Below are 16,654 nucleotides of genomic sequence, written 5' to 3'. Positions count from 1 at the left end.
TTCTGTTACTGGCAAAAAATGAAGTTAAAGCTTCCTTTGATTAATTAATACTATCTGATTAATTTGTGTAATATAAATAAAAAAAAACCCTTAAGATTTTGGAAAACAAATGACAATTTTAAAAATCAGGTTTCCTATGATTATATCTGTCTCTGGGGTTTAGAATTGAAGAAATATAAAATAATACCAAAATTTCATGAACGTTAAAAAATTAATCACAATAATGTAAACAAATAATATACGAGGATACATACCTTCTATAACAATACATTAGCAGAATATAGTGATACTACTTCAGCATGAGCTGGACAATATACAGCCAATAATAAATTTAGGAAAAGGATAAAAGAGAAAAGCAGCAAGCATGCATCTTGGAGTCTGTCCAGAAGAAAATAATAAATTAATGGTTAACTATAGCTAATCTTTGTATGAGTTGCAAGGAGCTTTAGGTTTTAAGAAAGAATGACCAAGATCATAATCAGAGGACAAAGTCAACGCTGATTCAAGGGGCAAGATTACAAAGTTATTCCACCACCAGCACAGCTTTCAGTAGCACAGAGATTTGATTTTCCATTCAAGTATAGACCTAGAGCATAATCTCCTTAGCTTGTGAGACATGACAGAACTATAAGATGACTCTGAGTATTGGTGCACACTGTTCTCCTGACACATCATATTGTGATAGGAAATCCTTCCCACTGTCTCCAGTGAATTCTACATGTGAGATGAGAAAAAGACCATTTGGTTGTTCTACATTTAATGGACATAGGAATGTGTTGATACTGACTAAGAGACTTGCACATTTAGGAGTTAGTGATCCACATAACAGTTAACCTGAGCAGGCGCAGCCTGCGCTGTGCTGCATGCACAGCGCGGCGTTCAGGACTGCGTGGTGCTGCGCAGACCCCTTGGCTGCAGCATAAATTCAGCCAGGTCATTGTAACAGAAGGGCCTGCAGGTAGCTCCCACCTGGTCATCACACCACCTGCATGGCTTTGCCTCTATCAAAAAACACCACAAGAACTTCTCATGAGAACACCTTTTAGAAACGGAGCTGTTTTCTTGTAAGGAAATTATATAATCGCTCGAATGACCAAAAGGGAGAGCTTCTTTCCACGGACAGGATCTGTGCTGCTCTGTGCAGTGTGCCGTGGGGAAATCCATTCAGGCTCTGTCCGGTGCTGCACGAATGCAGGGTGCCCAGCATCTGATAGGATGTAAGATTTACTTGCCATCTATATTCCTCCTCTTATTCTGTCTTATTAAGGCAGTTATCGTATTAAGCCATTTGTTGTTGGGCCTTTCTTACTGAGATCCAGAAAGAGCCCTGCACCGTCTCTCTCTCCTCCCTCAACCCCACCGAGCAGAACAAGGAGTCAGAACTGAAACAATTAAATTGGTGGTTCACATACAAACAAATATATAAGATCTGTCAGAAGTTGCAGGCAACTGCAATAATCTCACTTACAAAAAAATGTTTGTTAAATAGTACTTTGATATTCAAAAGTAAAGTTGCCTTGAACAGCACAGCCATAATCTGAACTGAATTAATTTACTCATCTGATGCCTTTAGAAAAGTCACCTTAGAAAAGTTTCACTAACTCCTTCCTACCGGTTTTCAGGAAACAAATCAACATAAAATCTGGATGGAAATAAATAATATATAATGTATGCTGAAATTATTTTACACATTTGAAGTGTAAATTCTCTGAACTGTAACAAACAAAACATAATCTTTGAAGAAATTATTCAGAACATTTTTCAGCTGTCTCCTCATTAACAAACAGAAAAGCTTAAGTTTACACACCTTTGTATTCTCCTAATCTTTAGTATTCAGTAGTAACACACTGAACACTCTTAATTTGGAAAGAATGTATTTCATATGAGAAGAGTGAGCTATTATTATTATTAGCCTTAGAAATTTTAAAACACTGGTAATTCTCAGAACACTGAAAATACAGTTCTTGCAGATGTATGGATAGTGGCCAGTTTCTAGATTACATAGTTGGTAGAGCCATTGAAAAGGGGAAGGGCTGACATGAACGCTGTTGAGCCGGGAGATAGGCAACAGGTTTATCTGTATCAAAAAATAAGACTGAATAAGATATATTTCCTATATGTTGAAAATTATTCCTTTAACCTTTTTTTTTTTCTTCTTCTTCTTTGTTAAGCAGCACAGGAATGATTATACTACTTGGTTTAGCTTTGCCTGTCAGTAGTGTGGTAACTCTTAAAGCCCTTGGAGGGCAGTGCAGAAACAGAGGAGTATAAACTCATTTGAGGTAGTTAACCAATATTCAGTTACAGACTTTTTTTTTTAAAAGTGAAACTATTTCACACTGACCCCATGGAACATTACAGTTCTGCATGTTACTAATACATATTGATGTAGGTATCACTATTGAAGTTTGAAGTTAATTGGCTCTTAGTTTAAAGTGTCTTCCTTTTTATGGAATTGAGTTCACTTAATCTACAGTTCAAATAAACTTCATCTTTCTGGACCATAAACTGGGAATGAATTCTCAGAGGACTCAATACAAATTAGCTGTGGGGTTGTTTTTTTTTTTTTTTTTTTTAAGTCAGCCAACATCATACTAAATCTTACACATTTCCCTATCAAAGAGGACTTGACACAAAAATGGGGAATCACTTATGCTAGCTGGAAGTTTAGATTACATTTTCCCCTGGCCACATCACTCCTGATCACATCCCTCTAAAGTAGGTCCTCATCTACTGCAGTTTAAAGACCAATTTAAAGTAAAATAGCATTAATTTTAGTTTGCCTTCACATGCCGAGAATGTCACCTGCTGTAGTTTGGACAGGTAAAGTGGTAACTTATTGGTTAATAATGGTTCTATAACCTCAGTCTTTACCTTCTGTTATTGTTCAGTGCCAACAAAATTTGTATTTCTTAATAAATAATACAAACTAGTTGGGAAGAGTTTGTACTGGTAGGTTATAACTAAAGTGAAATTGGTTTGATTCAGTGTCATGGAGTTACATAAATTACAAATACACTGTGTAACAGAGAACCTGTTAAGAGGAGAAAGACTCTCGCACAACCTCAGAGCAAGAAGAAAGAAGAAAGCAAGAAGATGAGCAAGCTTCAGAAAACTTTTCCGAATTTGAAGAGTCCTGCAAATCTTTTATGAAAACAAGAGAAGGCAGTAAGAATTCACATAGTCCAGCTATATTTTATAGCAATACTCATGCTTTTCACATGTTTGAAAACAATCACAATTTCCTTGTATAAACATGGAAAACTCTACAGCTACAACCAGAATTAGATTGTCAACATTACGTTTTTGCATTCTAACAAGTAAGATTCTTCAAATGTATCTGCATCTGCATATGCTGTGTTTCAGCTACAGTGTCACAAAATTAAAACACTGTCAGCTTTGCATAAGCAAAACAAGTTACAATTGTAAACTAAGGCTTACTGTATATGAAGCATTAAGGTATATTAAATGATATCTTCTATGGGCTACATGTAATATCATTACAACTAAACATCATGAATACTTTTTCTTTTCTGAAAATAAAAGTTCAATGGGATTTCAAAACCAAACTTAGTTAATGTATAATATCTGTACCTGTTAGAAGCATGATACATATTTACGTATACATATATAAATATGTATATGTATACATATCTCTACATATGCATACACAAATAATTACGTACTTCTATATATGAATCTATATATGTATACATAAAGATAGAGATATAGATATATAGATAAATGAACTACATTCACACATTTGTCAGGAATTTGTTTCCAGAAAAGTAGTGATTTTTTGTGAAAGCCTCTTCCATTCTCATCTGACAGAATCTAATGAGTCTAATGATTAAGCAGTATTAAGAGAAAAATGTAATAGTCTACAGAATATACAAAGGATGTCTACACGCAAAACCTTGACTTCAGGAGTTGAGATTCCAAATCTAACCATGCAATGATTAGATGCAATGGGCAACTTTAAAAATTTTTGTTATTCATTTTGCCTTAAACATCAAATAGAATTTTAATGTCTCATTTTTCAAGTACTATCAACAAGTCTGTTGTGCTCTTTTCATAACTTCTATTACCTAAATGCCATCACTCTGTATTTATTCCTTCCATTGAACTGATAACGTAAACTCATAAACATGGATTTTGCTAGGCTAAAGTACATAGCTTTGATTCAAATTGCATCCCCTGCTATTGCAGGAATATGGATAACAATACTGTTCCAAAACAATCTGCATACCTTACGAGGCTAACTAATCTTTTGCTTACTCTTCTAAAATGACACATTTCTTCAACACCTTTTTGTCCGTCTTAAATACTTTGGAGAATATCAGCACAGACTACTAATATTTACCCAAGCACAGGGAAAAAAAAAAAAAGTGCTTAAACCCTTGATGATCCACTATGGACTGGAACAGGAAATTATGCATAATATGACCCTTTTAAAGTACAAAAACCCTAAGCTCTTTTTAATATTCTTATTAAATACATGCTTTCAAATAAACTTGAGGAAGTTAGATTATTCTGTATTTCGCTTACTGCCACTAAAATCTTAAAAGGTCTTAAGCACATAAAATTATCAGAAAAATGAAATACATATTAGGTAATAAACACCTGATACCTTATAAAATATGTGAGTCCTATTTACTTAAGAGTAACTACTACTTAGTCATTTACAAAAATTAACCAAGTAACTAAAATATAGTTAATCTTGCAACTACCCTTTCCTGCAATTTGTACTCTATTTTAGCTCAGAATGACACTATATATTTTTAAATTTTGAATCCCTAGATTACTGTCTTAAAAAATAAACAAAAACCATTTGATTAATTAAATACTTTTATACAATACTAAATATGAGTGGCGAAGGTATAGTTTTAGTGTACAGTACATATTTTTTTTTTTTTGACAAATGATGTACTGGAAACAATGATGACTATGTACAGTAAAACCATTAAGCACTTATTAAGATTATTTACTCTGCAGAGAAAAATTTATTATCTCACTAAAACTCATCCCGCAATAGTATACACTACATAAGTTTACAGGTAATTATGATTATCCCATTGTGCTTTATCCCTAATTCACAACCAAATTATCTGTCAACTTTTACTTTTTTAAAATAGACTAATACATAACAAGGAGTTATTCTTTAGCTTAATTGAATCACCATGTACAAACCAATTTCAAGATTCTAAAATTTATTATTAACAGTAAATAGAACCTAGTTTATAAAAGTGACATATTTTCCAGAGCATATGACCCCTAAATAACTGTTTCAAATAAAATTGCAATTAAATTAATCAAATTCAATTTAGTTCAATTGAATAAATTCAATTTAATAAAATGAATAAATGGAATGAGTTCAAATGAAATATTGCAAATAATAAATGAAATTAATAATTTAATAAACCTGAATAACTTAATAGAATAAACTTTAATAAGCTGAATAAAAGTGTAACAGACTATTTTTTTTAATGCTCAACTGTGAAAAAAATCTGCACCTGTAAAAATGGGCACAAAAATTAAATTATTATCCAAATTAGTCTCCGATTTAAAATTTTTCTCTGCATAGCACAGGAAGCAGGTAATAAATCAAATTAAATTCCTAGACTTTACCATGAAAGACATCAGTAAATACATACGGTCCTTATAGCACCAATGTGTCATAAAATGATAAAATTTAGTTCCACTTTACAGATGAAGGAAGTGAAGCAATGACACCAACTTACAGCCCAGTCTCATACTTTGAGCTTGTCTGCTGCCTTCCTTATCTGTAGACTAGCTTGTTTTATAAAGATCAATCTTGAAAGTTTTTTTGTAGGTCTATGTCCTAGATACCATGTATTGTGTAGAAAACTAAAGCTATATTTTAACACAACTTGGAAGACTTTTTTTAAAATAAACAAAATGTGTTTAATATGTTAATAGCTTAATTAGCTATTTTGATATAAAATTCTATTGATTTTCTGTTATTGCTCCACTGGCAGTTTTCAGTACGTTTTCTGCTCTTGTATCAGCAGTGATTTAATTGCTATTTACATGTTTCAGTCACCATCATGTTGAGTGAGAAAAGTTTGATTCTCAGCATTATTTCAGGGCATTTACAAATCCAAGCAGTCAACAACTCACTCATTCATACATATTTACTGTTTGCTGAGTTATTTTAAGAATAACACAGACTATAAACTATTTTTTCAGAAGAAACTTAGAAACTAGGATTTGGATTTCGTATAAATTATAAGACCTTTAACTTCACCAGGCTTATGTGTTCATGACCTACAAACCTTTATTTACTACCCTTCTCCAAGTATTAGTAGGTGCTAGTGTCTTATCAATGAAAACTAGTATAACAATCATCCATTCTGAAGTAAATCTATTGTCCTTTGGAGTTCCTTGTAGTCTTTCCTACCTGTTACCTGCTTTCATAATTGCTTATTCTAGAAAAATAATTATCCTTAAAGGAAAAGGTCCAAGTAGAAGCAGGGAGTTTTTCTCCCTGCTGTTGAAAGGAAATACTGCCTGTTATATATGTCTCTGCCACACACACACACGTGCGTACCATATAGAGAGACAGGCTGTCATGAGAAAAACAAGTATACCTTCTCTTTTGTTTTCAGTGGCTGAAATAGATCTCTTTTGCGTAATATCAATATACATTTTTAATACTTTCACCTTCAGTTACTCCCATCCAGTTTCCCTAGCCTCTATACATACAAAATAAGAGAATATTTAGACAGTATTGATAAAATTCAGAAAACAAAGTATTCTGAGTTAGTTAACACTGAGATCATTAGTACAGTTTAAAATCCCCAAAACAATGCACCAGGGAATACGAAAATTATTTCTGCTGTTGTTTTTGATGATTCTCTGTAGTTTTCTTACTTACGGCAAATCTTCCAATCTGGAGGCCTCATGTCTTGGGTCCAGCAGATCATAACCACATTCATTGTAGATTTCTAAGTAGGAAACATGAGTTGTATACACTTTACTGCTATCCTGGATAGAAAAAAAAAAAAAAAAAAGGAAGAGCTATAAAGAGAAGTCAGAGATAGATCAGAGGACAAATGTACCACTACAGCTTTCATGTTGCTTCCTCACTTTGTCTCTTTTTCTTTTCCTGGGTATGGTTTACGTTTTCAATTTGTGATACTTTTATGTTTTCTGTCACCATATTATAAAGGCTCAAGAAGAAAAAGGAAAAAACAATAAAAAACCCCAACCAAAACACACACAAAAAAACCCAAAACAAAAATCATCCCTAAACCCCACCATGCCCATGAGTTTAGTCTGGGTTTTTTTTATTGGGTCCTTGTATCTACAAAAGTCTGTATATACTTAGAACATGGCAGCCTGCTTACAGGACCATGCAACATGCCATTTTTCACTTCTGCAACAAAAAAAGAATGTTTTTATAAAGAGGTAAACCCTCATATTATGGATAGAAAGACTATGCTTAAAAAAAAAAAAAAAACAACCAAGGAACAACAACAAAAATAAATCAAAGATTTACTTCATTTAGAAACATCAGTGACATAGTGCTTTTCACTCTCTTTATCATAACATTTAAGCACTGTATATTAAGTTGGCTGTTCTCTGTAATCCTCTTTTCTTTTGTATAATACATTGCCAAAATGTAACTTAACACAACTGGATTTTGCAGACAGAATTTTCTCCTGCCCCAAAGCCAAATCCAAACAACATAAACCTCAAAATAATGGGTTATGGTTTCCAAAATAAAAGAAAATTAGTCACTTCTTTTCAGCAGATGAAGCCACTGTGAAAGCACTCATATCACACTCACAGTAGCAGTTTAATAATCCAATCCGCTACAGTTGTTTTGCAAAATACTTTGAGAGATGAACTTTTCATTTTCATTGAAAAGTAATTTCTCATGCTTTTTTTATTGATAATGACAGTTCACTATTTCAAGGAACTCCATTTAAAAAGATATACTACAGAGGGATGGAAAAAATGTAGTAAGGAACTATTCAAACAGGAAGCTTTTTGAATTTCTGACCAATAAATTATAAGGAGATGTTATTAAAAGCAAAAGACTTGATTAGTTTCTCATTTGGGATAAAAAAAGTTTTGCTTCCTTGTTTTTAAATTGCACTGTCTCAGTGCAAGTAAGAGCTTCAAAATCCTGTATCTTTTGTCCCTGAATTCACTTTCTCCTGTTCCATCCTACTTAGGGTTAGCAGGCAGATGACTCTTCTCCACTATGTCAGCGCTTTCCAAAGCACAGTTGTAGATAAAAAGAAATGAAACAAGGGAAAGGTATGAAAAGAAAGGCAGGTGGAAAGGTAAAACATCAAGAAGAGATGCTTTAAGATGCACCAAGAAAGAAAATGTACGAAACAAACACAAAGGTTTGGAAGCAGGCAGACAGAAATAACCCTATAAGCATAACTAAGTAGAGATTTTGATCCAAAACCAAGTCTGAAAATGGAAACACAAATGTTTTTATTTTTTTAGAAACTATGTGCTGAGAAGGTAGCCAATAAACTATTTTTCATGCTGTTTTGTTTTTATTACATAATCAGGACTAGAAAAGAATGCTGGTGTGTTGACACTATGTTGCTGGCAATTGCAAGATCAACCTGTTCACTTTCCACAACAAAAGTCCTCCATGTGTGAGTGCAGCAGAAGATCTAAGGCGACATGATCACGTGGGGGATTTTTTCATTTCTATTCCCACAAGAGCAAGCTTTTGTACACCTGCAATATGCTGTGTACATTTACCTGCCAAAGCCATACTTAGAAAGAGCCAAGGTAATTACCTAATATTGTTAACCCTTACTCAGACAGGGCATGTTCATGTGACTGAGACATATACCCTTACTAGTACCCTGTACTAGGTGAATGACAGAGTATAAAAGTACAACGTAATGACTGATGTTAACATCAAATAATATTTAAATTTAATTAAATAGTTTTGTTAAAATGTGAATATTAAATGAGTCATAGGCCTGATGGGGTAAATGAAGAGACAAAACATATTACACCAGACTCCTCTCCTCCGCTCTCCACTTTTGCCTCCTATAGTTACAAAAGCAGCAGAATGATTGACTGTGTTCACTCATATCAGTATTAAAGACACTAAAAGAAAATTAAATTTCTCGTAAACATAATGAACAATCATCAGTGTGCTTACTCTGGCACATCCTTTCACTTATTCAGTAATTTGGAAGTAAGCTTCCAAATTAAGTTTCAGGTGTCTTTTTGGGGGGCACAGTAGATCCAGAAGAACCATACAATTAAATTGCAGTCAGTTTTCTCCCTCTCTCAAATTCTGCCAATTCTCTTTCTGCCAGGCATGATGGCTTTTTTTGGAAAGAACGCAGGAAACAACATTGCTTTTTTTTTTTTTATTCAAAGTAAAAGAGTAAAAGACTTCAAATTCAGTGAGGTACAACATGAGGAGAACAATGAGAGAGAGAAACAAACCCCAGGGAAAAACAAGTGATGCAACTGCTCACCACCCACTGACTGATGCCCAGCCAGTCCCTCAGCAGCGATCGCTGTGCCCTGGCCACCTCCCCCCAGTTTCTATACTGAGCATGACATCATATGGTATGAAATATCCCTGTGGTCAGTTTGGATCAACTGTCTTGGCTGTGCTCCCTCCCAGCTTCTTGTGCACCTGGCAGAGCATGGGAAGCTGAAAAAGTCCCTGACTGGTGTAAGCAGTACTTAGCAACAACCAAAATATCACTGTGTTATCAGCATTATTCTCATCCTAAATCCAAAACACAGCACTATGCCAGCTACTAGGAAGAAAATTAACTCTATCCCAGCCAAAACCAGGACAGATCTGTAAATCAGCTTGATAAATTTTTAAGTGCAACAATTACACTCATGATTTCTGCAAAGTATTTTTCTTTCTGTAACTTTGTATTGTTAAGACTTTGTATTGTTTCCCTCCCCACTTCTGCAGGGCACAGCTAAAGTTGTTGAAATACACCATTCATTTTTACATCACTGGATTCACCTAAAAAGTAAGTTTATAGCTCTTTGGTTTAGGTCAGTTACCACACTGGAGTGGTATGTTTTTCCCTACTAGCTATGTCAAATTCAGTATTCAAATAGCAGTTGCATTGAGCTGTCAGTGGCAGGAAAATCTTCTGTGCAGTATTTAAAAAATGAACAGAAAAGCATTAAGAAATAACTGGGACAGAACCGTAAGACTCAGAAATACTACAAGATGAGGAAAAAGGGAAGAGACAGAAATCATACTGGGCAGTATTTATTACTGCCCAAATTTTTGGTGAAGCAAAATCAATATTTACAAGGGTGTAGTGACTATTTCTCCACTAGAGGTTTCAGATGCAAAGCACTTGCAAAACTGTTTTTCCGAATACAGTTTACTACCTTTGAAAGTGGTTTTCTAGTCACTGTTAAGTAGTGTCTAGGTACTGATACTGTTTTAACCACAGACCAAAGGATTTTTTTTTTTCTCTTCTCTTCACCTACATTAGGAATAATTAATAACAGTAATAATAATAATAATAAGCATTTGTGACATTTTACTATTTACATCTTTACCTGTTCATATGTTATACATATGTAATTATGTTAAGAAATGTGCCTAACAATGTTCTTATCCAACTATATTCGATGAATCAGACTTGCATTACTAATACCATATATGCATAAAAACATTCCATACAAGTGCATAATTGGAGTTACAAGGAAAATGAATATGGATATCTATTTTCTTTCAAATACTTAAAGGATTTGCATTACTGACTTTTAAAATTGCTTTTCATCATAATTGGATGTATTTAGCATTATCATTCTATGCTATATTCTAGCTAATAAGTAACATTAGGTAAAATAAAGGCATTAGGCAAAACAAATAGCTGAGTATTTAGAAATGCTTAATATTAATTTTACTATTTTATGGGTTGGGTTTTTTTTTTTTGAGCATCAGTCAAGCACAAAGAAATCAGGTAACTTATGAAGAGTGAAAGTATGTTCCATCTTTTATACAACATTGTCGGTTTACATAGGAATCAGAGCAATTTTTGTACAAGATGCGTGTGATGCAATGCCTACAATACAAAACCAGAGTGGAGCTAATACAAGCGTTAAGACAAGGAAAACCAGTTATGTGACCTGAATGTATGCTGCACCAACTAGAAATAGCATAGTTTTTGAAACTACAAAAAATAAATTGCTCCAGTGATGTCCATTATTTTCAGCCTACTGCAACAAACCAGATAACCAAAACTATTACCAATGTGTTCTTGCATAAGGTATCACGTCAGTTAGATATGTTCTTCAGCATTGATTTTAGGGCTTCCTCTAACACTATTATAAAAACAGGCTTTTGCAATATAATTAAGTATTTGAAAAACAGACATTAAAAATTAACAGAAAACAATGTCCCATACCTTCTGCAATTGATCAAAAATGTATGATAGAGTCCTGGGAATGATGCCTCGCTCACTGTAACGTTCTGCTCCTCCTGTGATGGTAAAAGTTTTGCCGCTGCCTGTCTGACCATATGCAAAGATAGTACCATTATATCCTGCCAAAACACTACAGAAAAAAAAAACCAGGGAGATAATTAATATATAAGGCATAACATATTTTCCATGATCAACTTTGTATAGAATCAAAGTATAATTAACAGTAATTCTTAATTACATAGCAGCTGTCTTCAGTAATACAGGAATACACTTCAAGATATGTATTCTAGATTCAGTGGAATTTAAACTATCTAGAACTGAAGGACTTTTTGATGCCTTCACTTATGCCATTATTCAATATCATCATTAGTCAATCATATTTATTACTATTTGCATTACCTTTGTATACTTTTTTCTTTGGTTGATGTTTTTTTGCAAGGATGATATTTAGTCTCTTAAAAGACTGTAGGTGTCAGGAATTGTGACCAGTGATACATTACAGCTAAAGAATCTAGAAATGTTTCACATGTGACTTCATTAATTGCAAACAGAGAAGACTATATCATGGTTAGAAACTCATGTAAGGATACAGGTTATACCAGGGGTCTTTTTTTATTCTGAGAATACTACTATACTAAACTATCAGATTACTCCTAGCTTGAATAAGGGTATGCAGGAGAACCTGTGCTTGTATCAGTGTAGTAAAATCTTCATTTACTATGAAAACACACAAAACCACATCGGTAAAAGCCAACTGTTCTGTTAGAACTGTGTCTGTACAAGAGGCTTCTGTGGAACAGCAACAGTAGCTATGCAACGGCATAGCTTGAAATGACATTCAGACTCAATCATCTTTTTTCACACCTCCTACTGGCAGAAGTGCAAAAGTCTAGTTCAAATATCTTTCTCTAATTCACCACACTCTCACCATTAACTTCCACCTGATTTCAACTGAACAGTAGATAAGCTTAATGACAGTGGTATAGCTGCACACAGTGGAGGAAACATGGGACTAGGCTGCAGCTGATATACAGCTCAGGAGCCATGGCTGACTAAATGGAATTTTCAAGTTATAACTCAATATATTTTGAGATTTTTGGTCCTGATTTTGTTCTAAACAAGAGGGCTTTTAATGCAACGAAAAAAAGCAGTCCCTAAATTATGGTGATCTAGATTCTGCTACTGACAAGTCAGTACAATTTGAAGGAACTATTTTTACATGCAAATATAGCATTTTTTTTCTAATTAATATATGGCAAAACTTCTTGCACTATTTATGAAGACAGTCGTATTTTTCTGAAGTGAGATCCCTTTGATGGGCTGATATGTGAAATATAAATAAAACATTTCATTTCCCTCTTGATATTAAAAGCAAAATTTCACGTATCCAATGTTTAAAATTTCTATTGATACTCACAGTTGACTATCATGCATTTCCCTTGTACAGCTCTGTCTCAAAAGACAAAAATACTAAAAATCTATTCCCCCATTTCTAATTCCATTTCTTGTTAATTATTGTAAACTGATCTGAACTTGAAAGATATTTTAAGTGCTCCAATATTTTATGCTTCACACTGACCGGCTATAAACAATGAGGTAAAAATGGTGGAGGACACAATTATTTTGAATTTTCACTTGTCTCTAAAAGCAAACAAAAAATGAATAAAATTAACAAAAAATATTAGAATCACAAATTAAGTAGTGATGAAATCAGTTACTGACTGTAATATTCAGATGGCAAATCAAACCAGAACTCATGAGAGTCTATAGTTGACAGGATATATGATAAAGAAATCAGATTAGAGTGTCAAGCTTTTTTCTTTACTTTCAGCAGCTGTCAATTACAAAATGTTTCCTGGATTCACCCATCTCAAAATTGCTCTACCACAATTCCAGCATCTCCTGACAAAATATATGAAGGGAGACTCTGAAAACAAATAAAGTAATCAAGAAAGAATTATTTTCTTAGTAAAACTTACCAGAAGCAAAATCTACTTTGGATTTGATTTACTATGCTTAAGGACCTACTAATTTTGCTAAAGAAAAAGAAAAGCTAAAATTATTCTTCTGCATTTTATTTATTGAAAAAGTGATAAATAAGCTAAGATTTTAAAAAATAAAAAGGGGGCAAACAACTGTTGCGTAAGAGGAAAAGAACCATGTATAGATAGCTGCTGGTCTGGCGCCACAAGAGATGCAACTTATTAAAGTTTATTTAAAGGCCTGAGTAGGTGCCAAATTGCTTATTTTAATCCATTACAGTAGGATGTCAGAGAGAAAAACAGAAACATGTTGAAAGGAACTACAGTGAACATCTGCTCCCAAAGACCAAAATGTCCAAAGACAGAGTATATATAGATTTTAGATTCCAGATGTTAAAAATCAAAACAATTATTATTCTAAAACACCTCATTCATCTATCTTAGGAATTTGCAGTGCCCACAGCCACAGTATCTGAATGCTGAGGACAGTAATGAGTTGTCAGAAGGTAGGGGGTATCAAAAGAAGCTCAGAGATGGCAGATTCAAAACAAGCAAGGGGAGATGATTCTTCATGCAAAATGTAGTTAAGCTGTGAAACTCCTTGCAATGGGATGTTTTGGATGCTAAAAGTTCACACATACTTCAGTAGGGACCGGACCAATTAATGAAAAAAAACTTCTCTCAGAACTACTAGCCACAGAGAAATCAGAAAGCCCCTAAACTACAAACAACCAGAGGCTAACAGAATACTTGGGGGAAGTAGCTCTACATGCTTACACTGCTGTTTCTGGGTTGTTTTTTTTTTTCCCCGCCTGAGCACTGACTGTTAGTCCATGTGAGAGATAATGTACTGGGCTAGATGGAACTTTGGTCTGACCCAATACAGTTGCTCTGCTGTTTTTACAGCTCTGCTCTTTGGCTCTTCTAGATCTAGCACTTTGGGCTATTAATTTTTCTTACTCCTTCTCTTCTTTAAAATTGTTAAAGGTATATATTGTCAATTACTGTGACATGGCTCCTGCAGAAATGTGTGTTTTGCAATGTGTCTAAAAAAGTGGTAAAGGTGTAGCTGCAAACTATTAACTTGAGGTTCCTGTACTTCACAAAAAGCTGTTGATTAGGGTCACCACACATGTAAATGCAGGATAAAATGTCAGATACCATACACTGTCAAAACAGCTGCAAAAGTCAGTGCATTTTCTTTGTGTTATTTGATTCATATATTTCTTATATTTATTGCAGTGCATCAGCACAGCTCTGAAGTTTTCCAGAAAACATTGAAAGTTCAGAAAATGTCAACATGTGTCAATAATGTATCCTCCAATGTAATTATAGGTAATAGTAATATTGCATTGCATAGATGCACTATGAAAGTGCTGGTTATGATTCCACAGTTGAGTTCCACTTTAAAATCCAAGATCATAGAACCATAGAATGCTTTGGGTTGGAAGGGACCTTTAGAGGTCATCTAGCCCAACCCCCCTGCAGGGACCAGGGACAGCTTTAACCAGATCAGGTTGCTCAGAGCCCCGTCCAACCTGACCTTGAATGTTGCCAGGGATGGGGCCTCCACTACCTCTCTGGGCAACCCGTGCCAGTGCTTCATCACCCTCATTGTAAAAAACTTCTTTTTTATGTCTAGTCTAAATCTATTCTTCTTTAGTTTAAAACCATTACTCCTTGTCTTGTCACAACAGGCCTTGCTAAAAAGATTGTCCCCATCTTTCCTATAGGCCCCCTTTAAGTACTGAAAGGCCGCAATAAGGTCTCCCCACAGCCTTTTCTTCTCTAGGCTAAACAACCCTGGAGAGGAGAAGGCTGTGGGAAGACCTTATTGCGGCCTTTCAGTACTTGAAGGGGACTTACAGGAAAGATGGGGACAATCTTTTTATCTATTTTTTTTAAGATGAAAGTCAATCTTCTTTTTAATATATGTGTGTATAATTATGTATATAATTGCATCCTGTCCATATTTACAGAACTCATTTCTTTCATTCAGAGTGTATTAAAACTTACCACCAAGTTAATTTAAGAAAAGCCTGCCTGAGGTACTAAGGAAGCCTGTAAGGAAAGAGGACCAGCAATAGTATCAGTGAAACTGCTGGCAAAGCCTTCTAAGAGTGAAGTGCAACCCCATGAAGACAGGATGGAGAATAAACTCCCCTTCCAAGTCTAAGGAAGAAAACCACCTTTACAAAACACAAGGGACTAGGAGTTCAAACAGGACTGACAGAGCTCCTTTGACTTAGAAGCAAGCTGAAGACTATGATCTCACCAGTAGACAGGAAGACACACTGAAAAGGAAAAGTGTCTACTCCATCAGCTTGTTCACAAAGAATTAAACTTATGAACTAAACAGAACTAAAGCTTATGCACACATGTATGCATACACATATGTTTATGAAAGAAACAAATTTCAAAACTGATGTGTAAATATCAATCTGGGTATAATATTCTGAATATTAGTCAATGTCAGTTTTGAAGGTCTGTATGTGATAAAGTCTACATGGATTAAGTCATACAAAATCCATGCCTGATGTTACTAATTCACACTTCTCTTCAGGAACTTCTCTTGAAATCAATGGGAATACAGGATATTTTAGCAATGAGGCTTGTGGAGAAATTATTGTCATAGCAAATACCTGCTAAAGATCTACTTTGCTCTTTTTCCACTTCTAAGAGCTTCAAGTCAAAGATAAATACCAAACTTAACCAATCTAATTTTAGTTCATTGTCCCAAGGAGTTTTACACTGAAATGGTAACAATACATGTAGGTGGACCAGCACCTAATCAATCAATAAATCAATGAAACCAGTATCTATTTACTAAATACTCAGGAAGTTTAAGATATGTAGTTAGTGTTTTCAATCTAAGATGCACAATCCCTTTAGGAAAGTAAAAACATAGAAAGTTTCAGAACCCTTTAGCCACTCGTAAAATGTTATTTAAAAATCAACAACAAACTACACTGCAGAAGTACCCTTGACAAAGTGAAGGGTTTCTCAGATGCTAAGAACTAGTATAGGGAGCAGAAAATATACACATTCTCCCTTTCATCACGAAATGTAATCGCAACAGGTACCTAAAAAAGTTGGCAACACCAATTATGAGATGACAAGAACAGAGTGTATTTTCTAAACAGTGTCCACCAAAAGGATCCCTGAAGATTCTCACCTGCAAATTAAAGCTGTCCCTAACAGTAGTGGACCTGATTCTCTGCTGGGAAAGGTGGTAGAGAATCAGCA

The 16,654-nt window shown here is 34.5% G+C and overlaps 1 protein-coding gene across 1 annotated transcript in view; it reads right to left on the bottom strand.

The window, feature by feature from the left end:
* Nucleotides 1–16,654, bottom strand: part of KIF6 (kinesin family member 6) — a 175,242-nt gene that overhangs the window by 141,795 nt on the left and 16,793 nt on the right. The window contains exons 4-5 of the mRNA XM_075707136.1: nt 11,409–11,556; nt 6,899–7,008 (exon numbers count right to left, since the gene is read on the bottom strand). Coding sequence (XP_075563251.1) covers nt 6,899–7,008; nt 11,409–11,556 — 258 coding nt within the window. The remainder of the gene's footprint in view (nt 1–6,898; nt 7,009–11,408; nt 11,557–16,654) is intronic.

The sequence above is a fragment of the Pelecanus crispus genome, chromosome 3 (assembly GCF_030463565.1).
Source record: "Pelecanus crispus isolate bPelCri1 chromosome 3, bPelCri1.pri, whole genome shotgun sequence".
Taxonomy (NCBI): Eukaryota; Metazoa; Chordata; class Aves; order Pelecaniformes; family Pelecanidae; genus Pelecanus; species Pelecanus crispus.
The sequence above is the reverse complement of the archived record's forward strand: the minus strand, read 5'-3'. Positions and strand labels throughout refer to the sequence as shown.